Source organism: Erinaceus europaeus, chromosome 19 (genome assembly GCF_950295315.1).
Source record: "Erinaceus europaeus chromosome 19, mEriEur2.1, whole genome shotgun sequence".
Classification (NCBI taxonomy): Eukaryota; Metazoa; Chordata; class Mammalia; order Eulipotyphla; family Erinaceidae; genus Erinaceus; species Erinaceus europaeus.
The window spans coordinates 35,814,399-35,835,925 of record NC_080180.1 but is presented as its reverse complement, the minus strand read 5'-3'; the positions used below and the strand labels follow the sequence as shown (position 1 = coordinate 35,835,925).

The 21,527-nt window shown below is 37.7% G+C and overlaps 1 protein-coding gene across 4 annotated transcripts in view; it reads left to right on the top strand.

The window, feature by feature from the left end:
• Positions 1-21,527, top strand: part of ADAM28 (ADAM metallopeptidase domain 28) — an 81,227-nt gene that overhangs the window by 40,976 nt on the left and 18,724 nt on the right. For all 4 annotated transcript variants that reach the window (XM_060178863.1, XM_060178860.1, XM_060178862.1 and 1 more), the window contains 7 exons: positions 84-253; positions 2,060-2,144; positions 2,980-3,110; positions 5,644-5,821; positions 10,884-10,973; positions 14,163-14,358; positions 20,224-20,326. In XM_060178863.1, coding sequence (XP_060034846.1) covers positions 84-253; positions 2,060-2,144; positions 2,980-3,110; positions 5,644-5,821; positions 10,884-10,973; positions 14,163-14,358; positions 20,224-20,326 — 953 coding nt within the window. The remainder of the gene's footprint in view (positions 1-83; positions 254-2,059; positions 2,145-2,979; positions 3,111-5,643; positions 5,822-10,883; positions 10,974-14,162; positions 14,359-20,223; positions 20,327-21,527) is intronic.

Sequence of the window (21,527 nt, the reverse complement as noted above, 5' to 3'; positions counted from 1 at the left end):
AGTTTCCAATGTAAGTTCGAAAATACTCAATGATAATATCATCATTAAAGATCATTGCCTTATCATTTGTTCTCTTGGGGTAGCTCTATAAAAAGTTGAATACTCATGTGGCTTTAGTTGGAATGGAAATTTGGAATGATGCTGATAAAATAAAGATAAGCCCGAATGCAAGTGTCACCTTGGACAATTTTTCTAAATGGAGGGGCAGTGTTCTCCCGAGAAGAAAGCGTCATGATATTGCTCAGTTAATCACGTATGTATTGATTTGTCCTTTTGTACTACACATGGCATTTAGCATAAAATGTTTCAAAAACTTGACAAATCAAGTGATATTTAAGTATATATGTTAGGAGAAAGTGATTTGACATTTATTTTCATTTTTTATTTGTGATTAATAGTGGGTAGTAGATTCTAAGGTTACAATGAGTATTTCCATACTACATCCACCACCAAAGTCCTTTGTCTCTGCCCTAACATCTCCCTCCCAAAGACAACTGCCATAGTTCTCATAAAGTCTTAGAAACAGTTTTTTTTTTTTCAATAAAATCAAGTGAATGAAGATAATCTTCATTAGGATAGTATTTCAGTAACTTGAGTATTTCAACAACAGAGAACTTTTTGAATGAACCCTACTATGAATATTTATATAGCTAAACAGTGCAAAATGAAAACAAAAATGAACAAGTATAAAATATATTAGGAAAATATAAGCTTAAATGATCATTTGGGGGCAAAACTACTAACAAGATATATTACTGAAAGAGAAAACTTATGAGGAAGAGCGAAGTCTATCTGTACTAAGATAGTGGCGTGGAGGCCCGGCTGGGCTGAGGAGCTGCAGCCACTGCCTCAGGGCTGCTTACTTGATTCCATCATATAATGAATATGACGAAGAAGCAGCTTCTGCATTACTTTGCACAAATGCCACTTTTCCCAATACCTGAAGCCTTATGTCAAACTGTCACCAAGTTGCAGATGCTACTATGATGCCAACCTGACAGTCTCACCAATGTGTCTTAGAAGGAAGCTTCCCCAGAGCCCCGCCCCACTAGGGAAAGATAGAAACAGGCTAGGAGTATGGATAGACCTGCCAATGCCCATGTCCAGTGAATAGACAATTAAAAAGGTTGGACCTTCCACCTTCTGCATCCTATAATGATCCTGGGGTCATACTCCCAGAGGGATAAAGAATAGGAAAGCTTCCAATGGAGGGGATGGGATACAGAGCTTTGGTGGTGGAAATTATGTAGAATTGTACCCCTCTTATCCAGCAGACTTGTCGATCATTATTAAATCAATTTAAAAAAAAAGAAAGAAAACAATAAAAGAGAAACCTTACTGGGCTGCAAATTTCTCCTTTATTTTCTGGCATAAAGTTCCACAATAAGAAGTATGATAGCTATAAGTGAAAGATAGAAAGTATTAATAGTGATTGTATCCAAAGACTTAGTACTCTGATGATGCTGGAACAACTGTATATAAAAAGAATTAGTCTTGTAAAACTCAGAACAGGGGGCCGGGTGGTGATGCACCTGGATGAGTGCACATGTTACAATGTGCAAGGACCCAGGTTCAGTCCCCCCTATCCCCACCTGCAGGGAGAATGCTTTGCAAGAGGTGAAGCAGGGCTGCAGGCGTCTGTCTCTCTCCCTCTCTATCTGTCCCCTGCTCAATTTCTGGCTGTCTCTGTCCAATAAATGAATAAAGATAAAAGAGTTCAGGTCCTGGTACAGGATGGCAGAGGACTGAGTGGGGATTGTATTGTGTGGAAAACTGAGAAATATTATGCATGTATAAATTATTGTATTTACTGTCAACTGTAAAACATTAATCTCCCAATAAAGAAATCAAAAAGTAAAAAGAATAGTGTAAGGAGTTATTTGCAAAATATAAATTAAAAAGTAAAGATAATTAAAAATTTCTAAAAAAATTAAAATCCAGAATGGAAGGAAATAAAAGTGATGATTCACAGTGATAGTTTTTCTGCTAGCTATTGAATGGGTTATGAGAAACAGCTTAGAATCGTAAGTTGGTCTAATAATTTCTTTCTTTGTTGAAGGGCAACTAAACTTTCAGGAACGACTGTGGGCCTTGCCTTCATATCTACAATGTGCTCTCCTTATCACTCTGTTGGCATTGTGCAGGTTGGTATGAAGATATACCTTGGTTCCATTGTCCAAATCTGTCAACTCCTCTATTTTTTTTTCTGAATCAATTCAGATTGTATTGTTTTCGGTTTGTTTGTTTGTTTCTTCTTCAGTCATTTGACATGGTATATAGTATTGATTGAACTTCAACATGCCAAATTGGGCTGGCATATTTACAATAAACTCAGCATGACCATAATGCATTATTTATTTTATGTTACTAAGTTCAGTACAATTGACATTTCATAAAGAGTGTGCTTCTATGCCTAGGGGAAATAATTAGTTTGTAATTGTCTTTTCCCATTTGTATTTATCCAGCTTTGCTAGTAGTGTAAATATGCCAAAAAAAAAAAAAGGCAAAACTTCAATGCCACTAATATGCATGGCAACAGAAAACAATAATTGTTTATTTATTTATTTTCCCTTTTGTTGCCCCCCCCCTTTTTAAATTTCTTTATTGGGGAATTAATGCTTTACATTTGACAGTAAATACAATAGTTTGTACATGCATAACATTTCCCAGTTTTCCATATAACAATACAATTCCCATTAAGTCCTCTGTCATCCTTTTTGGACCTATATTCTCCCCCCTGCACCCACCACAGAGTCTTTTACTTTGGTGCAATATGCCACTTCCAGTTCAGGTTCTATTTGTGTTTTCTCTTCTGATCTTGCTTTTCAACTTCTGTCTGAGAGTGAGATCATTCTATATTCCTCCTTCTGTTTCTGACTTATTTCACTTAACATGAATTAGAAAACAAAAATTTAATTATACCTTGAGTGACAATTCAATTGCCAAACCAAACTTTATATTTCCTATTCCTATCCTTAGGACCACAGTGACAATGTGCTTAGGGTTGCAGGGACCATGGCCCATGAAATGGGTCATAACTTTGGAATGAGTCATGACTCCTATCTTTGCAAGTGCCCTTCTACAATATGTGTTATGGACAAAGCACTAAGGTGAGACCTTCACAACATGTTCTATTTTATCCTGTTTGTATTTCACTGTGGGATGTGTGTTACTCTTACATGTCATCTTCAGCACCATGTTAAATGTTTAAAATGTAAAATAGCAGTATCAGCATAAAACTATCAATGTGCATATAGACCAAACGACTTTGCCGCACACCTATACATGTTATGTGTCTTTAACAGGCATATTTAAAATACTGTCACTTGTTGTTGAAGTGACTTGCCACCTTACCTCATCTTATCTAGACAAAAACCGGTGTTTAAAAACATTATCATTTTCTTTATTTATGAAAAGGAAACACTGGCAAAACCATAGGATAAGAGGGGTGCAATATTCTCATTTAAATTTTTTTTTCTTTATTTATTTGATATAGACCTCCAGAAACTGAGAGTAACAGGGAGGTAGAGAGAGAGAGGAACACAGAGGCATCTTCAGCACTGCTTCAAAACTCAAAAAAACTTTACCCCTGCAGATGGGGACTAGGGTCTTGCACATTCTTGCACATTCTAACATAGCTCTTAACCAGGTGTGTCACCTCCTGACCCCCATCACATTTTTAAAGAGTTCAGAATGGTTGGTGGTTGGTAGAATAACAATCTAGTTAAATAAATTAGTTGTAAGATAGATAACTAACCTGCAAAGGTTCCTGACCTAGGTTTGAGCTATCCACTTCACCCCACCCATGTCTGTCTCCATCTGTATGAAAAAGACAGCATAGTGTCATGAACATGAAGCCATGACAGTGACTAAAACAAAACAAGCAAAAAAAAAAAAAAAAAACAGCACAAAAAGAAAAAAACTAACAAAGTTCTCATGGGAGGATGAAGCTACTCTGAAACACAATATACAGTTCTACTATCTTGTCTGAAGGAAAACTGTCAAAGAATTTCATTGTTAAATATCCAATAATTTGGGGATGACAGATACTTTAATACATATTTTCGGGAAATGAGAAATTGTATTGCTGAGACAACCATGGTGTCTTGTAAAAACATTTCTTTAAAAAGTAACAAGCTATTTTTAAAAATGTAAACTGTTACAGAAATCCTACACTCTTTCACATACCCAAACACTTACTGTCCTCTTTTCTATTCCCCCTTCCAGTTCACTCAAGCTTGGATTAGTCTCCATGCCCTTCCACAAAATGGTCTATGTCTGCATGCCAAATAGATTCCTCAGACAGCTTCCCTTAAATATTACTGAATTTTTTTATTGTTGTTGCAGTTATTATTGTTATTGATGTTGTTGTTGTTAGATAGGACAGAGAGAAATGGAGAGAGGAGGGAGAGAAAGATGGGCACCTGCAGACCTGCTTTACCACCTGTGAAGGGACTCCCCTGCAGGTGGGGAGCTGAGGGCTGGAACCAGGATCTTTAAGCAGGTCTGTGAGCTTCGCAGCATGTGCGCTTAACCTGCTGTGCTACCACTGGACTCCCTAGTATTACTGAAATTTTAAAACCTCGTGTTTATTGGTGAAATGAAGAAATCATTTCAGTAGAAGAATTCTGAAAGGGGCCGGTGGTGGTGCACTGAGTTAAGGACATATAGTAGGAAGCACAAGGACCCATGTAAAGATCTGGTTGGAGCCCCAGGCTCCCCGCCAATGGCGGCGGCGGTGAGGGTGGGTAGGTGGGGGGGGAGGTGGCTGGTGTGTGTGTGGGGGGTTGTCTCTTCACAAGTGGTAAAGCAGATCTTCAGGTGTCTTTCTCTTTCCCTTTCTATCTTCTCTTCCCTCCCCCCTCAATTACTCTCTGTCCTATCAAACAAAATGGAAAAAATTGCCGCCAGGAATAGTAGATTCATAGTGCAGACATGAAGCCCCAGCAATAACCCTGCCCTGGAGGGGAAGGAAGGAAGGAAGGAAGGAAGGAAGGAAGGAAGGAAGGAAGGAAGGAAGGAAGGAAGGAAGGAAGGGGGAGTATTTTGAAGAGAAAAAGTTCTGACACATCTGATCCTACTACTATACTATTAGAAGTTTGCAACCAAATGATTTAAGACGGAATCAGATTATCTGGATAAGTCAGAAGCCTCCCCCCACCTTTTAAAAAACTTTAAAAAAATTTATTTATTTATTTCCTTTTGTTGTCCTTGTTGTTTTATTGTTGTAGTTATTGTTGTTGTCATTGTTGGATAGGACAGAGAGAAATGGAGAGAGGAGAGGAAAACAGAGAGGGGGAGAGAAAGATAAGACACCTGCAGACCTGCTTCACCACCTATGAAACAACTCCCCTGCAGGTGGGGAGCCAGGGGCTCGAACCAGCTTTTTTTTTCTTTTTCTTTTTAACTACATAGTGATCTAGATGTTACATCTAGTGATGCAATTCTACTGGCTCATTAAGTTGAAGGTGTCTGTGTTCACTTTGACTGGTGAATCCTGGCATGCAGATGAGTTCATGATTAAGTTGGTCAGTGGATTAAATCAAATGTTTTGGGATAGGTTTTGGATCTGTTTTACTCATTATACTGACATCTATCCTCTCTCTCTCTCTCTCTCTCCCCCTTTCTCTCTCATTTTCACAGCTTCTATATACCTACGGACTTTAGTTCCTGCAGCCGTGGCAGCTATGACAAATTCTTTGAAGATAAATTATCAAATTGCATCTTTAATGTCCCATTGCCTACAGATATCATATCCTCTCCAATCTGTGGGAACCAATTGGTGGAGATGGGAGAAGACTGTGACTGTGGGACCCCAGAGGTACAAGCACTTTTTGAAATGTTGTATTAATTTTACTCATGGTTAGGAAAATAAACTACAAAGGGGTATGTGGTTCACTATGCAGCCACACTGTAATTGTGTATAGAATTATACAATTAATATGTTTCATGTTTCAGTGATATTATGCATGTATATAAATCACATCTATGTAGATCTCTAAAGTTTCTTATAGTTCTGATTGTGTCCACTTGTAGAAATGTGCCAGGTCAGCCTTTCTGACTAGGAACACTGCTTAGGGAACCTTTCTAATTTCCTTCCACATCCAGTTTTTCAGTTGTACTGACCAACTTGGACTTGGTGTTCTCATCACTCCTTATTTCTTTGGGGTAGAAATAGATCAGTGCATGTGCAGGTGCATTTGTGTGTGTATGTGTGTGTGTGTGTGTGTGTGTGTGTGTGTGTGTGTGTGTGTGTGTGTGTTATAGCACTGAGAAAGTGCTCAAGGAACATACATTTCTTGCCCAATGTCTCAGGGCTGGTAAACTGAGGTACCTATCATATCAAGCTCTGGATGACTTTGTTCCAGGACTCCAGGCTCCATGTCACATCATTAGCACTAAGAGTTCTGCTATGATCACCTTAGTCACATGGCAGCAAGGATTCTGCAAGGGACCTTGGCACATCTTGTTAGTACTGAATACACAAAGCCCTCAGCAAGTTGGCTTTTGGTAATTTTAACATAGGGTCGCACATTTATTTTGAAAGAAGAATCTTGCTTCGATGCTGCTTACATGTGAAATAAAATCAGTTGTTTTAGTCCTAAAATTTTCTTCTTTTTTGTTCTATAACATTGAGAGGGGCTAATCATTGCTGAAACATGGGTACAATTTCTTAATCTTCCTATGATAGGTGTCTGCAGAACATTCACCTCCAGTTTAGCTAATGTTATCCATCATTATACGTCAAGACCCCAGGGCCTTTTCACCCTCTCCTATCTCCTCTTTCCCCAGAGTCTTTTGCTTGAGCACAGCACACCCCACTCAGCCCAAGGGTCATTTTGGGTTTTCCTTTTCTGTTCTTGTTTCTTAAGTTCCATCTATGAGTGAGATTATATGATAGCCATTATTTTTTTTTCATCCATTTCTTTTTGACTTACATTACTTAACATTATTCCCCCAACTTCCATCCAAGATGAAGTAAAGGGGATGATTTCATCATTATTTTTCCAGTATTTTTATTATCAGATAGAGACAGAGAGAAATTATGAGGAGAGGGGGAGAGATAGAGAGGAAGAGAGACACCTGTTACACTACTTCATGACTCTTGAAGCTTTCCTGCTACAGGTGGGGACCAAGGGCTTGAAGCTGGGTCCTTGTGCACTGAAATATGTGCTCTTACCCAAGTGCACCACCACCTGACCCAAACTATATTATTTTCAATAGCTGAGTGCTATTCCCACATATGTATATATAGAAATTTTCTTATCCACTCGCCTGTCTGGGTGTCTGGGTTGCTTTGTAGTATAGGTCTCTTCCAATAGGTGGTTTTGTTTCCTTTGGGTAGCTCTTCAGGAGAGGAATTCCCAAGTCTGAAAATTTTAGACTGAGTATATTGTTCTTCCTTGGGATTTATTTATGTATATAGTTAGTTATTTTTAGATAGAGACACAGAGATAGGAAGAGAGGAAACGAGGAAAAGTGACCACAGCACCAAAGCTTCAGTCAATGGATGTGAACCAGGGTCTTGAACATAACCAAGCAGCATACTATCCAAGCATGCTGTTTTACTGATCCTTGTTGTTTATTTATTTGTTTTTTAATTTCTTTATTGAGGAATTGATGGTTTACAGTCAACAGTAACTGTTACACCCCTCTAGGTCCTCCTTTGTCTTCCAGGATTTTTGGTGCAATACACTCATGTATTTATTTTCAGTTGCCTCCAGGGTTATTGCTGGGGCTCAGTGCCTGCACCATAAAACCGCTGCTTCTGGTGGACATTTTAATTTTGTTTATTGTTGTTGTTTGTTTGCTTGTTTTCTCCTCCCTCCTTTATTTTTTAACAAGACAAAGAGAATTTGGGAGAGAGGAGATAGGAAGAGAGAGAGAGAGAGGCACTTGCAGTACTTGCTTGGCCCCTGTAAATGGGGAGCATCAGCTCAAACCAGAGTCCCTGCACATGTTAACGTGTGCACTTGACCAGGTGCACTACCATCTGCTCCACCTTATTATTTGATTTTATTCTATTTTATTTTTTATATTTATTCCCTTTTTGTTGCCCTTGTTGTTTTATTGTTATTGTTGTTATTGTTGTTGGATAGGACAGAGAGAAATGGAGAGAGGAGGGGAAGACAGAGGTGGGAAGAGCAGACATGCTTCACTTCTTGTGAAGCGACTTTCCTGCATGTGGGAAGCCGGGAGTTCAAACCGGGTATTTTTTTTTTTAACATGCTTTCTCTTTTAAAAGATTTTATTGTGGCTGGGTGGTGGTGTGCCCAGCTAAGCACACATAGTACTAAGGATAAGGATCCTTGCAAGGATTAGGGTTCGACCCCCCCCACACCTGCAAGATGTTTCACAAGCAGTGAAGCAGGTCTGCAGGTATTTCTCTCTCTCTCTCTCCTTTTTATTCTTCCTCCTCTCCCTCCTCTTTCTCCTTCTTCTCCCCTCTCAATTTCTGTCTGCACTATTGAATTAAAAAAAAAAAGAAAAATTGCTGACCAGGAGCATTGTATTTGTAGTGCTGAAAGAGACCAGAGAAGCTGTTCAGCTCAGGCATATAAAGATGACAAGATTAACCTGTGACCTTTGGGGCCTCCAGCATAAAATTTAGGTTCCCTACCTCTGTACTATCTCCCAAATTCTTCTTTGGGAGTCTGGAAGAAGAATTCTTACAGGAAGAAGTTTCTTAGGTAGGAGGTTCCCCCACCTCTTGTGCCAGTGGCTGATTTCTCAGCAATAAGGCAGGCAAACCAAGATAAAGTAGATTGCTTTACATAGAATTGAATTACATGTCAAAAATAGATGAGGAATTGTTTTTTAAATCTTTGGCCCATATACTAAAGCTTAAATTATTGTTGGATAAGTATGAAATGGATGAGTTGAACAAATTATATTCTTTGATTGTGTAGGTAGGCATGATTGATCGATTTTTTTTCCTTTTGTTGTCTTTGTTTATCCTTGTTATTGTTATTGCTGTCATTGTTGTTGGATAGGACAGAGAGAAATAAAGAGTGGAGGGGAAGAGAGAGAGGGGAGAGAAAGATAGATACCTTCAGACCTGCTTCACCGCCTGTGACGTGACTCCCCTGTAGGTAGGGAGCTGGGGGCTCAAACCTGCATCCTTACTTGGATCCGTGTGTGCTTAACCCGCCACCACCTGGCTCCTTTTTATTTTTACTTGTGGAAAATATAGTCAATTGCAACCCATGCAATTTATTGCAGGTTTTTTTTTATTGCCTCCAAGGTTTTATGCTGGGGCTCAGTGCCTGCACTGCGAATCCACATGCCGGGGCTCAGTGCCTGCACTGCGAGTCCACATGCCGGGGCTCAGTGCCTGCACTGCGAGTCCACTGCCCCTGAAGGCCATTTTTCCCATTTTGTTGTCTCCCCCTTGTTGCCATTATTTTTATTGTTGTTATTGTTGGATGGGACAGAGAAACCAAGAGAGGAGGGGAGACAGAGAAGGGGAGAGAAAGACACCTGCAGACCCACTTCACTTCCCGTGAAGCAAGCCCCCTGAAGGTGGGTAGCTGGGGGCTGGAACCTGAATCCTTATGCTGATGCTAGTGCTTGGTGCCATGTGCACTTAATCTCCTGTGCTACCGCACAAACCCCTTTATTGCAGATTTTCAAAAAAAACTTTAGAGAGGTATAAATTGCACACAGTAACATAAATCCATTTAGAGTAAGCAGTTCAATCAGTGTGACAAGTGTATATACGTGTGAAGTAATCACCACAGTCAAAATATATTATACATTCTCATCACCCTTGAAAAGTCACTGAAATTCTTTGAAGCTATAGCAAGCCTTAACTCAGGTAACAACTAATCTTATTTTAACCATCATATTTAACTTGTCAGTTTTGTCAAATTGTATACCTGGGAAGTATTTTCTTTATTCTTATGTTCAGTGTCTTTAACTCAGCATGTTTTATCTTTACATTCCTTCACTGATTATCATTTTGTATTTTTGAATATTTCATTGTATGAGTAAGCTACAAATTGCATATCCATTTTCCCATTGATGCAATTTTATGTTAATCATTTTGTACCTGGGCTGCTGTGAACACAGTTGCTATAGAATTCATTTGCAAGTTTTTTAAATTTTATTTATTTATTTTCCTTTTTGTTGCCCTTGTTGTCTTTTTATTGTTGTTGTAGTTATTATTGTTGTTATTGATGTTGTCATTGTTAGATAGGACAGAGAGAAATGGAGAGAGGAGAAGAAGACAGAGAGGGGGAGAGAAAGATAGACACCTGCAGACCTGCTTCACAGCCTGTGAAGTGACTCCCCTGCAGGTGGGGAGCTGCGCTCAAACCCGGATCCTTGCCCTTTGTGCCATGTGCGCTTAACCCGCTGCGCTACCACCGGACTCCCACCATGTGCAAGTTTTTGTGTGTGATTTCTTAATGTCTCTTCAAAAGTGTCTTAGTTCTTTTGGATTGACATAAAAAAAATATCATACTGGGAATTTTAAACAACAGACGTTGGTTTCTTACTGTTATGGAGGTTTATAAAAACCTACTGGAGGTTGGCTGACATAGTGTCTTCATATTCATTGGAATTCATATTAATTTTTTAACTATCAAAGTATTGCTTTCACATTTTGCCAAAAAATAGTCTTTAATATGACTATAGGAGGATGATGGAGGGATCTATAAAATATATTTTAAATGGTAAAAATGGTGTAGTTATAATTCAGATAAGCAATAAATCATGATTGCCCCCAAGTCTTGGTTCTTCTCTGAAGCTTATTTTTATCCTTTACTTTCCTGAAAACCATTTTAAGACTCTACAGTCTGTGTGATGAATGAATTATACCATTTACTGAAATGTGAGCACCATATAATTCCACACTTGTATCTGTTTCTGACATTTCTTAGGAATGTACCAATATTTGCTGTGATGCTAAAACATGTAAAATCAAATCCCGCTTTCAATGTGCATTGGGGGAATGCTGTGAAAAATGCCAGGTAACTATTATCTTAAGATATTAGTATTTTAGATTTAACTAAATATTAAACTTTATATTAAAACCTAGGAATTATTTTATATGAAATAGGCATTAAGAATGTTTTAAGTCCAAAATAATACCACCTGCTGTTAATCTAGACCTCATCTCGGTGCTTTATACACATGACCTATTTTATTTGAGGTGGTGCTATCAAGTTGCTTTTGTAGGAATAGAGCTCCCAGGAGAAAAGCAAACAGAGTTGCTAAGTGGAAAACTCCATTATGGGTGGTTCCAAAGGCAATGCTCCATTATGTTCCTCTTGACTCTTTACTTGTCTTTTTGTGCTAAATCTCATCATTTGTTAAATTTTTCTTTTACATGTTTAGTGGGAAAATATTTAATGATATGGGGATTTTTTATCTTTATCCCCAAGAATTACATTTTTAAAATAAATAATCTTTTTATTTTTTTATTTTTTGAGAGAGATGCAGAGAAAGATACAGAGAGAAAAACCAGAGCACTGCTCAACTCTGGTTTATGATTGAACCTGGGACTTCGGAGCCTTAGGCATGATAGTCTCTTTGCATAACCATTATGCTATCTACCCCTGCCCCCAAGAATTAAATTATATGCCACTTATTTTTGACAGTTTTTTTTTTAGTTTTCTTTTAAGTTTTTGTGTTTGATATGCTATCATTACATATAATGTAATGTTAGCACAATCATTTGTTTATAAAGTTGTCTCCTTAATTGGATTGAATCCTGAAGTCAGGGAATTGATTTTCCTTATTAGAGAATTCATACATCTTAATTGCTCAGAAGCTGTATAAGGAAAGTGTGTGACATTGTAACTTGTAGAAAGTAGAGTAGATTTATTTTTGTCAGAGGGAGATGAGAGAAATAAAGGAAGCTGAAAGGAATACAATTTGAGAACCAATGATGCTTAACAATTGTTTATTAAGCATTATTTGTTGGAATATATAGAAGATAAAAAGTAGCATTTGACTTCCAAGAACTGATTTCCATGGGGCATTGATGTGAACTTCTGTAACAAATGAGAATGTGATACCTGTCAAGGTGTAGATGATGTTGAGGACAATATTACAATATAAATATGTTGCAGTGCTTCCCACATAGTTTCACTCACTGAATTTTCATAAAGAGCTTGTGAATTAGATGCTTTATTAAGAAATTTTTTTTGATTTTGTTTTTACTTCAGGATTAATGGTTTACAGTAAATACAGTTGTCAATACAAATAAAGTGTCTCAGTTGTCTGCAAAACACTTTCAACCCCCAGCCTAGATATCCCTTCACCATCAGGCACCAGAAGCTGAACACCCCCCCACCCCCAAATTCTTTGCTTTTTTTATACTATATCAAACGCAGTCCAAGTTTTCTTTTGTGTTTCCCCTTTCTGTTCTTATTTTGCAACATCTGTCCATGAGTGCGATCATCCTTTATTCATCCTTCTCTATGAAATGTATTTTTCAAATAGTAAATTTATTTTATTTCTTTTTAGTTTTTGTTGTTTTACTAGAGAAACAATAATTTACATGATTTTTTTTCATGTGGATACAAGTAAATTCATTTTCAAAGGTTGCACACCCATCTACTGGCAGAGCCAACATTCAAACCCAGGTCTTTCACATCTGAATTACAAGCTTTTTCCTCAACAGACACAAATGTAATTTTTGTTGAAGAAATCAACTAAGGCTTTGTGGGAAGTGAGACTCTCAACTAGTCTGAAAAGTCATTTACTCAAGTAGACAGAAAAAGAAGAAAAAAAAATCAAAAGAGATGACTCAGAGCAAAACCAAAGAGCAGAATCTATAAGCTTGTGTGACAGTTGGCAAGAAAGTGAGTCTACTTGCAGGAGTGAGAATGGCATTTGAAGGTCTTATATGCTCCAGCTCAAACTTAAATTTTATTCTGTCACTAGTGAGTATATGATGGATATCTTGGGGGCAGCAGAGGCCTTGCAAGTGCACAATTTCTCTGATCTGTTTTTTCAGACAGATAAGGAGATAGAAAGTGGGAAAGACATCAGCATCACCCTTGTGGTGTTTGGGTTCAAACTTGGACATGCCACTGAACTACCTCTCTGGTTCCTGAGCATTTCTGATGATATAGAAGCATGTTTATGATGTCCACAAATGGGCCTTCAACTTTGTGTAGATGAAAAGACCTGTTTTACTAAAATAAAGACATGGCTGACATTACTAAGTTACAATGGAATAAATATACAAAATGAATATTCTATTATTTCTCCCTCATAATAAATCATTCTATCACTACAAGTAAATTGAAAAGAAATAGCCAAGCATACAACAAAAGGAATTCAGGATTAGGAAATGTGATGCCTGGGAAAATTTCGCAGCATGTTGATTTGGTGCTTGTAAACTTAACCTTCCTTCACACAGAAGATTCACTGCAATAAATCTTTGAAATTGCAGGTTTAAATCTCTGTGAAAATCTTTGACAAAGGGAAAAAACTTCCTTCTTTGCATCTGTAAGATCTTCCTTGGTTTTATTCTATATTTTTCTCATTGGTGTTTCTAGAGTGTTTGCACCCTGTATGCAGAAATAATTGACTGCTTAAAAAGTTGTGGCATCTGGTATTGGGGCTGGGCACTGGTGCACCCAATAGAGCACATATGTTACCATGCTCAAGGACTTGAAGTCTCAAGTCCCTTGTACCCACCTGCTAGGTGGGAAACTTCAAAGAGGTGGAACAACGCTGTAGGTGTCTCTCTTCCCCTCCCCCACCTCTTCTCTCTCCCTCTCTATTTGTCACTGAAAATAGAAAAGAGAAAGAAAAATTGAATACAGTGTCCGTTGGATACAGTGAAGTCATTTTACAGATACTGAGTCCCAGTAGTAACGGGTGAAGAGCCACTGAAATAGCTCACTTGGACAGTGTGCTGCTTTGCCACATGCACAACTCAGCCCCCTGCTGCACTAAAGGAAGCTTCAGTGCAGTGGTATCTTTCACTCTTTGTCTCTCTCACAGTATCTCTGTTTCTCTGTCTCTAATCTTCCCCAAAAAATAGGGAGCAAGGGGAAATACCAGTTGCAAGATATTAGGGTAAGTGAAAAAGAAAGAAAGGAAGGAAGGAAGGAAGGAAGGAAGGAAGGAAGGAAGGAAGGAAGGAAGGAAGGAAGGGAGAAAGAGCGAGCAGGTTTCTGTCCATTTTTATTTTTCTGCAGTTTAAAAAACCTGGCACTGTGTGCAGAGCAGCAAAAGATGAGTGTGACCTTCCAGAAATGTGTGATGGAAAATCTAGTATTTGTCCTGAAGACAGATTCCGAGTCAATGGCTTTCCGTGTCAAAATGGGAAAGGCTACTGCTTAATGGGGACGTGCCCTACACTGCAGGAACAGTGCACAGAGCTGTGGGGATCAGGTAGGAACGATGCCCCTGAGCTGGGTATTCAGATGACAATACTTAAACCTGACCAAAGCAATATTCTGTTCTACTTTCTTAGAATTTACACCACTGCTCAAAATCCAGAATAAGTACAGTTTTATGGTGTAAGGTCGTGTTTAGAGTTACTAGGTTTAGAATATAAACTAAAGGCGACTATGTTTTTAAAAAATTTCAATGAACGTTATTCTTAAAAGACATCAGTATGCCTCATGCAGAGTTTGAGGTAGATGTATGCAAAACAAAATTCTGTTTGGCTGAAACTCACTTTACTTGGCAAACATAACTAAGAGTCTTTTCAGATAAGTAAAAAATTGTAAATTTTGTGAATGTGTGTTGAGTGTGTGTGTGTGTGTGTTTGTGTAGAGACAGAGAGAAAGATCTGAGAATGCTCTGATGTGAACATTGGGAGCAATGGATAACTAAAGATGCAGAGGGAACTATAAAAAATAAAATTCCAGGGAGTATGGTGGTAGCACAGCAGGTTAAGCACATGTGGGGCAAAGTGCAAGGACCATTATGAGGATCCCTGTTCAAACCCCCTGACCCCCACCTGCAGGGGAGTCGCTTTACAGGTGGTGAAGCATATCTGCAGGTGTCTGTCTTTATCTCCCTATATCTGTCTTCCCCTCCTCTCTCCATTTCTCTCTGTTCTATCCAACAACGATGACATCAACAACAACAATAGTAATTACAACAATAAAACAACAAGGGCAACAAAAGGGAATAAATAAATAAATATTAAAATAAAACTTCTAAAGAGTAGTTTTGTTTACAGTTGCAGTTTTAAGAGACTGTGTTCCCTGACTATACCATTAAAAATAAATAAATAAGTAAATAAATAAATAAATAAATAAAACAGAATAATTGAAACGATCATTACACAGGGCTGGGCAGTTGCACACCCAGTTGAGCATACACATTACTATGTGCAAGGACTCTAGTTCAAATCCCCAGAGCCCACCTCTGGGAAGAAACTTCATAGGTGGTAAAGTGGCACTGCAGGTTTGTCCCCCCGCCCTTCTCTTTCCCAAAGCCTCTCAATTTCTGTCTGCTCTATCAAATAAAAAAAGAAAGAATTAAAATAAATAAATAAAAACTAGCATGCTTTAAGCAAAGATTAAGCCATGCTAAGAAACTCCATAATAAATGCAATTTTAAAAACACCAATTCTGGGGGGTCGGGCAGTAGAGCATAGGGTTAAGCGCACATGGCGCCAAGCGCAAGAACCCATGTAAGGATCCCGGGTCGATCCCCCACCTTCCCATCTGCAGCTGGGTCGCTTCATGGGCGGTGAAACAGGTTTGCAGGTGTCTGTCTTTCTCTCCCCCTCTCTGTCTTCCCCTCCTCTCTTGATTTCACTCTGTTCTATCCAACAACAATAATAATAACCACAACAAGGATACAACAACAAGGACAACAAAAAGAGGGAAAAATATGACCTCCAAGAGCAATGGATTATTGGTGCAGGCACTTCATGAATATGATATATATAATATATTTATATTTAATATATCCCATATTAAATATATTTAATTCCTATCCTATTTCCTGAAAAACTTCGAGAATTCTACTTAAGTGGTTGAAGAAATATTTATAAGAGGAAAAATAACCCCTAACATATTTTTTATTTTCTTTCTCTATTTATTGAATAGACAGCCAGAAATCAAGAGGCAAGGTGGTAATAGAGAGGGATAGAGACAGAGAGACTCCTGCAGCACTGCTTCACCACTTCTGAAGCTTTCCCTCTGCAGGTGGGGACCAGGGGCTAGAACCTAGGTCCTTGAACATTGTAACATGTGCTCTCAATAAGGTGCACCACCATTTGGTCCCCCATAAAATATCTGAAGGGGGACATCATCACATACCAGAAACTTCTCAAAGTTGTTGAACCTACTTTAATAAATTATTTAAGAAAGCAGAAAAAAATGCCAATTCACAGTATGTTCAAAGAAGAATAAAAAAACTTGCAGACAGATGTCTTTTAAAAAAGTTTAAATAAAATCATTTTATCAAAGTAGGTTCACATGAGAGAGTTTGAGGAGTAAACTTTGATAATCTCCATGTACCAGGAAGAACTGGTACTGGGTGCTGGACTCTGGCCTGCCCTGTTTACACTTCCTGCAGAGAGACACACTGAGCTACAGGTGCAAACAGAGATAGCTTTGCTGATCAAAGACCCATCACTTCTTGGCTAACTTCACTATATGCAGGAAAAAAAAACCAAAAAACTAATAAACAACAACAAAATAAAATTAGCATAGATTTAAAACTCTCCTAATCTTGACACTGAGGAGATAGCATACTAGTTATGTAAAACACTTTCATGCCTGAGGTTCCAGGGTCCCATGTTCAATCCCCCAGAACCATCATAAACCAGAGTTGAGCAGTACTTATCTCTCTCTCTTTCTCTCTAACTCCCCTTTCTTTCCCACCTCTCTCTATATATCTTTCATTAACAATAAACTATATTAAAAAAAACTGAAAAATCACTTCCATTATCAGGTAATAATTCACTATAGTAATTACTACTACTTTTTTCTGATGCGTCCACCTGCCTCCTCTATAAAGCTTTAAATAGAACTTACAGACTTTGCAATGCTATCAGGGAAATACCAGTGAGTTCATAATTATATTCCCAGTGTGTTTTAACACAGGACCTGATTTAAAAAAAATGGATTAGTGATTTAACAATGATTAACAAGAATGTAAGATAACAGGGGTATAATTTCATACAGTTTCTGCCATCAGAGTTCCATGACCAACCCCACCCACCAAATATTTCCCTGTTCTTTATCCCTCTGAGAGTACTAGAATTCTTTATGGGATGCAAAAGGCAGAAGGTCTGGCTTCTGTAATTACTTCTCTGTTAAACATGGGCAGGTCGTTCCATACCCCCAGTATAGGATCTGGTTTTACTGATTGTTCAGATTTATCTACTGAATTTACATTGAACATATTCCTTTAGCATGGCTGGGAAGAAGATTTAAATTCCATATGAAAAGCCAGTTCTTGGATCTGCAAGATAACTCACCTAGATAGTATGCCTGTTTTGTTATGCACCTGACTCTGGTTCAAACCTGACATCCACTACACAGTAGGAGACTTGGATGCTGTGATTTCCTTCCCTCTCTCCTTCAATTTCTCTCTCTCTCTCTCTCTCTCTCTCTCTCTCTGTCTCTCTCTCTCTCTCTCTCTCTCTCTCTCTCTCTCTCTCTCTCTCTCCTGTAGCTGGAAAAAAGTCAGCTTGGAGCAGAGCAGCTCTAGCGAACAGTAACAGGAGGCAACTCCTATAAAGACTAGAGAAATAGCTTTGCTTACACAAAATTACAAATTAAAAAAAATTGGATCTTAAATCAAATGGATATCCAATTTTTTGAAAGATCTTCTACCACTTAGAAGAGAATCAAAACAAAGAGAAGAGAAAACAAAACAAAAAAACAAACAAAAAAATGCTCCACAGAGTGTGAAACTTTTCCTTTTAATCAACTGCAAGTTGGGTTGGCAAAATTGTTCACTTGGTTAGTGCACTGCTGTGCAATGTGCAGGACCCAGCTCGAGTAAATGTAGGGAATTACAACCCTCTTATCCCATAGTCATGTTGATCATTATTAAATCACTAGTAAAATAAAATAATTAAAAAATAAAAAAGAATAAGCTTAGATAAATTACAGTGTATCTATCTCCTTACCCTATACAAATCCTGTATCGGGGCCGGGTGGTGGCACACCTGGTTGAGTGCATGTATTACAATGCGCAAGGACCCGGGTTCGAGCCCCTAGTCCCCACCTGCAGAGGGAAAGCTTCATGAGGGGTGAAGCAGGGCTGCAGATGTCTCTCTGTCTCTCTCCCTATCAACCCCTTTCCTCTTGATTTCTGGCTGCTTCTATCCAATAAATAAAGATAATAAAAAAAAATCCTGTATCTCTGAAAATGTAAAATTTTTGATATCTGAGAACAGAAACATTTATGTTGTTGTTAATGAGCTAAGCTAATTTTTGAAGCTGTGTGACACCAGCTACATGAAGGACACATTCCCCAATATTAGTGTAATAGCTCTAGTATTGTTATTTGAATATGCTTTCCTCAATTACCCATGCCTCATTAGTTATTTTAGTGCATATAGTTTTCTGTGATCAGAAGGGATCTACAAATGGTACTCAGTTATAAATAGTAAAGAAAATATGGTAATTATATTTACAAACATTGAAATATGATATTTATTTAAAATGGTTTAAGTCTATAAACTATAATAGGCTTGATATTTTTTCTTGAGATCTGTGTATTATCATCAGAGAAGTTTTGTTAATATATATATATTCATTACTTATTAAATAGATACAGAGAGAAATTGAGAGGGCAGGGGTAAAGAGAGAGAGAGAGAGAGAAGCACCTACAACCCCGCCTTACCACTTGTAAAGCTTCCTCCACTGCTGCAGGGGCTTAAACCTGGATCCTTGCTCACTGTAAGATGTGCACTCAACCAGTGCACTACCACCTGACCCCCTCGGAATATTTCTTTTAGACTAATATTTTTACAAACATAATATTCAACTCTCCACACTAGTCTTGTTTAGTAGATGATCTCTAAGAGTCCAATGCAGTGAAAAAGCATAGATTTTAGACTAGGATATATCTAGGTATAAAGTCTGACTTTTCCTTCTCCCTCTTTGCAATTTAATCAATATCAGCCTTCATTAATTTATTGATAAACTGAGAATGACTAATATTTATCGACCACTTGCCAAGTTCTATGCTTATTGGTGCACATGCATTAACTCATTTAGACTAACAAAGCCCTATGAAGTAGGATTTAATTTGAAATCTTAGAAAAGTCATGCCACATTTTTCTATGAAAAAATGTGTTATGACTTTTCCAACATATATATATATTCCTCATTTATCTGCATTTATTTATATAGATTTTTATCAAATATGTAACTATATGTTTATATTTTATTATATAAAAATTGTACATAAATATTGAATATAAATTGTTTTTGTGTGTATGTATACCCACATCTTGCTTTAGAGCAAACTAAGAAATAAGGTCCTTTCCCAAGGTCACATATTTGCTCACTTGTACTTATCACTTGTGCTCTAAACCACTATATTCTACTGCCCCTCTGTTGGAGATAAATAACATTACATAAAAAAAATTCATATGTTGTTAGTACTACTATGCTTGGTACAGAGGAGTTTGACTAAGCATAGCAGGTGGATTTCACTGTATGCAGAACAGGAAGATAACATCCCACCACCTGTGTGTGAACTATTAACATAATGATAGCCTCTCTCTACTCTCTTCATATTCAGACAAGTTTTCTTAACCTTCAGGCTATCATCCAGTTACTTTCAAATATTTTAATAGAAGGAGAATGTTTTAAAGATGATTTTATATTAGAGCCAAGTCTCCTCTGTTTTGTTAGATTTATTTATGAAATGAAAGAGAGAAAAACCCCAGAGCAATGTTCTGAGGTACACAGTTAAAAGCCAACTCTAGATAGCAAACCATGCCTGAGAATGGTCAATAGGATTAAGTTAAAAAAGGAGTTTCTTCACAGATGGTGAGGCATGTTTGCAGGTGTCTATCTTTCTCTCCCCCTCTCTGTCTTCCCCTCCTCTCTCCATTTCTGTCCTATCCAACAAGAATGGCATCAATAGCAACAACATAATAAGTACAACAATAAAAACAAGAGCAACAAAAGTAAAGTAAATAATAATAAAAAATATTAAAAAATAACACTTTTCATGTTAGGGTTATTTGCCACTAAGCCTTTATAGGACTGACTTTCTTCTCTGTTTTCTTTTCACTATGTCTCCATCAATCATACCTGACTTTAGCATCGCAGGTTGCTAATAAGGCATGTTACAGCAAGAATGAAGGTGGGTCAAAGTATGGGTACTGTCGCAGAGTGGATGACATACGCATTCCCTGCAAAGCTAAGTAAGTGGCCATGTTGTTTGATTCTTCCTTCTTCATGGACTCCACAATGGCTCATCCTCAGCTGTACATTCTGACATGTTCATTTAAAAAGAAAGTGAACTTGGATGTCATTAATTTACTATGTAATCATTGAATAGCTTTTATGTGCCATGTTTTAGATTAGGCACTAAGGCAAAAAGAAAAGTTTAATTATTTACTTCTCCTAGCCCCTGATGGCAGGTGCTTCAGACCATTCCATGTATACCAACTGTTGACTAGGATAAGCATGACATAGAGAATAGATCTGGGTGGAAATTTATTTAGTATGATTTAAGGATTTTTTTCCATTATTAGTATTGGATAGAGATTATTGGATAGAGATAGAGAGACATTGAGAGGGGAGGGGCAGACAGAGAGGGAGAGAGACAAAATGACACCTGAAACTCTATTTCACCACTTGTGAAGCTTTTCTCCTGCATGTGGGGACCAGGGCCTCAAACCTGGGTCCTTGCAGACTGTAATGTGTGCGCTTAACCAGGTGCACCACCACCTGACCCGGGTGTTTTTATTAGTTTGTTTTGTTTTGTTTTGCATTGGGTTTCTTTCATTATGCTTCTAGGACTAGAAATATCAGTCTACTTCAAGGAATTCAATGCTTGCCAAGTTTTGTTATACATGTCATAGGATTACATGAAGAAATCATATAGTGAGAAAAAAAGTTGAGAATTTACCTAAATAATTTGTTTTACTTTTTTATATTTCTAATGAAAAGAAAACAGACACAATAAAAATAGCATCATTTCTCTCTGTCTCTCTCTGACTGTAAAAATCCTGATCAGGTATACATGTTAATATGAACAAGGATCCACTTCAAATTCCTCACTTGCAGAAAGGAAACTTCACAAGAAGTAGAACAGTGCTACCTGTGTCACTCTTTCTCTTCCCTTTCTATCTTCTCCTCTCTTTCAATTTCTCTTTATCCTATCAAATAAAAGAAAGAAAGGAAAAGGAAAACAATGGTTCATCAGGAGAGGTGGATTCATTATACAGGCACTGAGATCTAGAGATAACCCTGGTGGCAATAAAAAAATTACAATCGGTTGTATTCCTTACATCTGCATTAAAATTCATACATGCAAATTAATGGATAATGAGAAGTTGAACAAAGTTAAATTTTTCAGTTTTTCTGCTAAACACTTTTTTTTTTTTCCTGTGTAAGCAG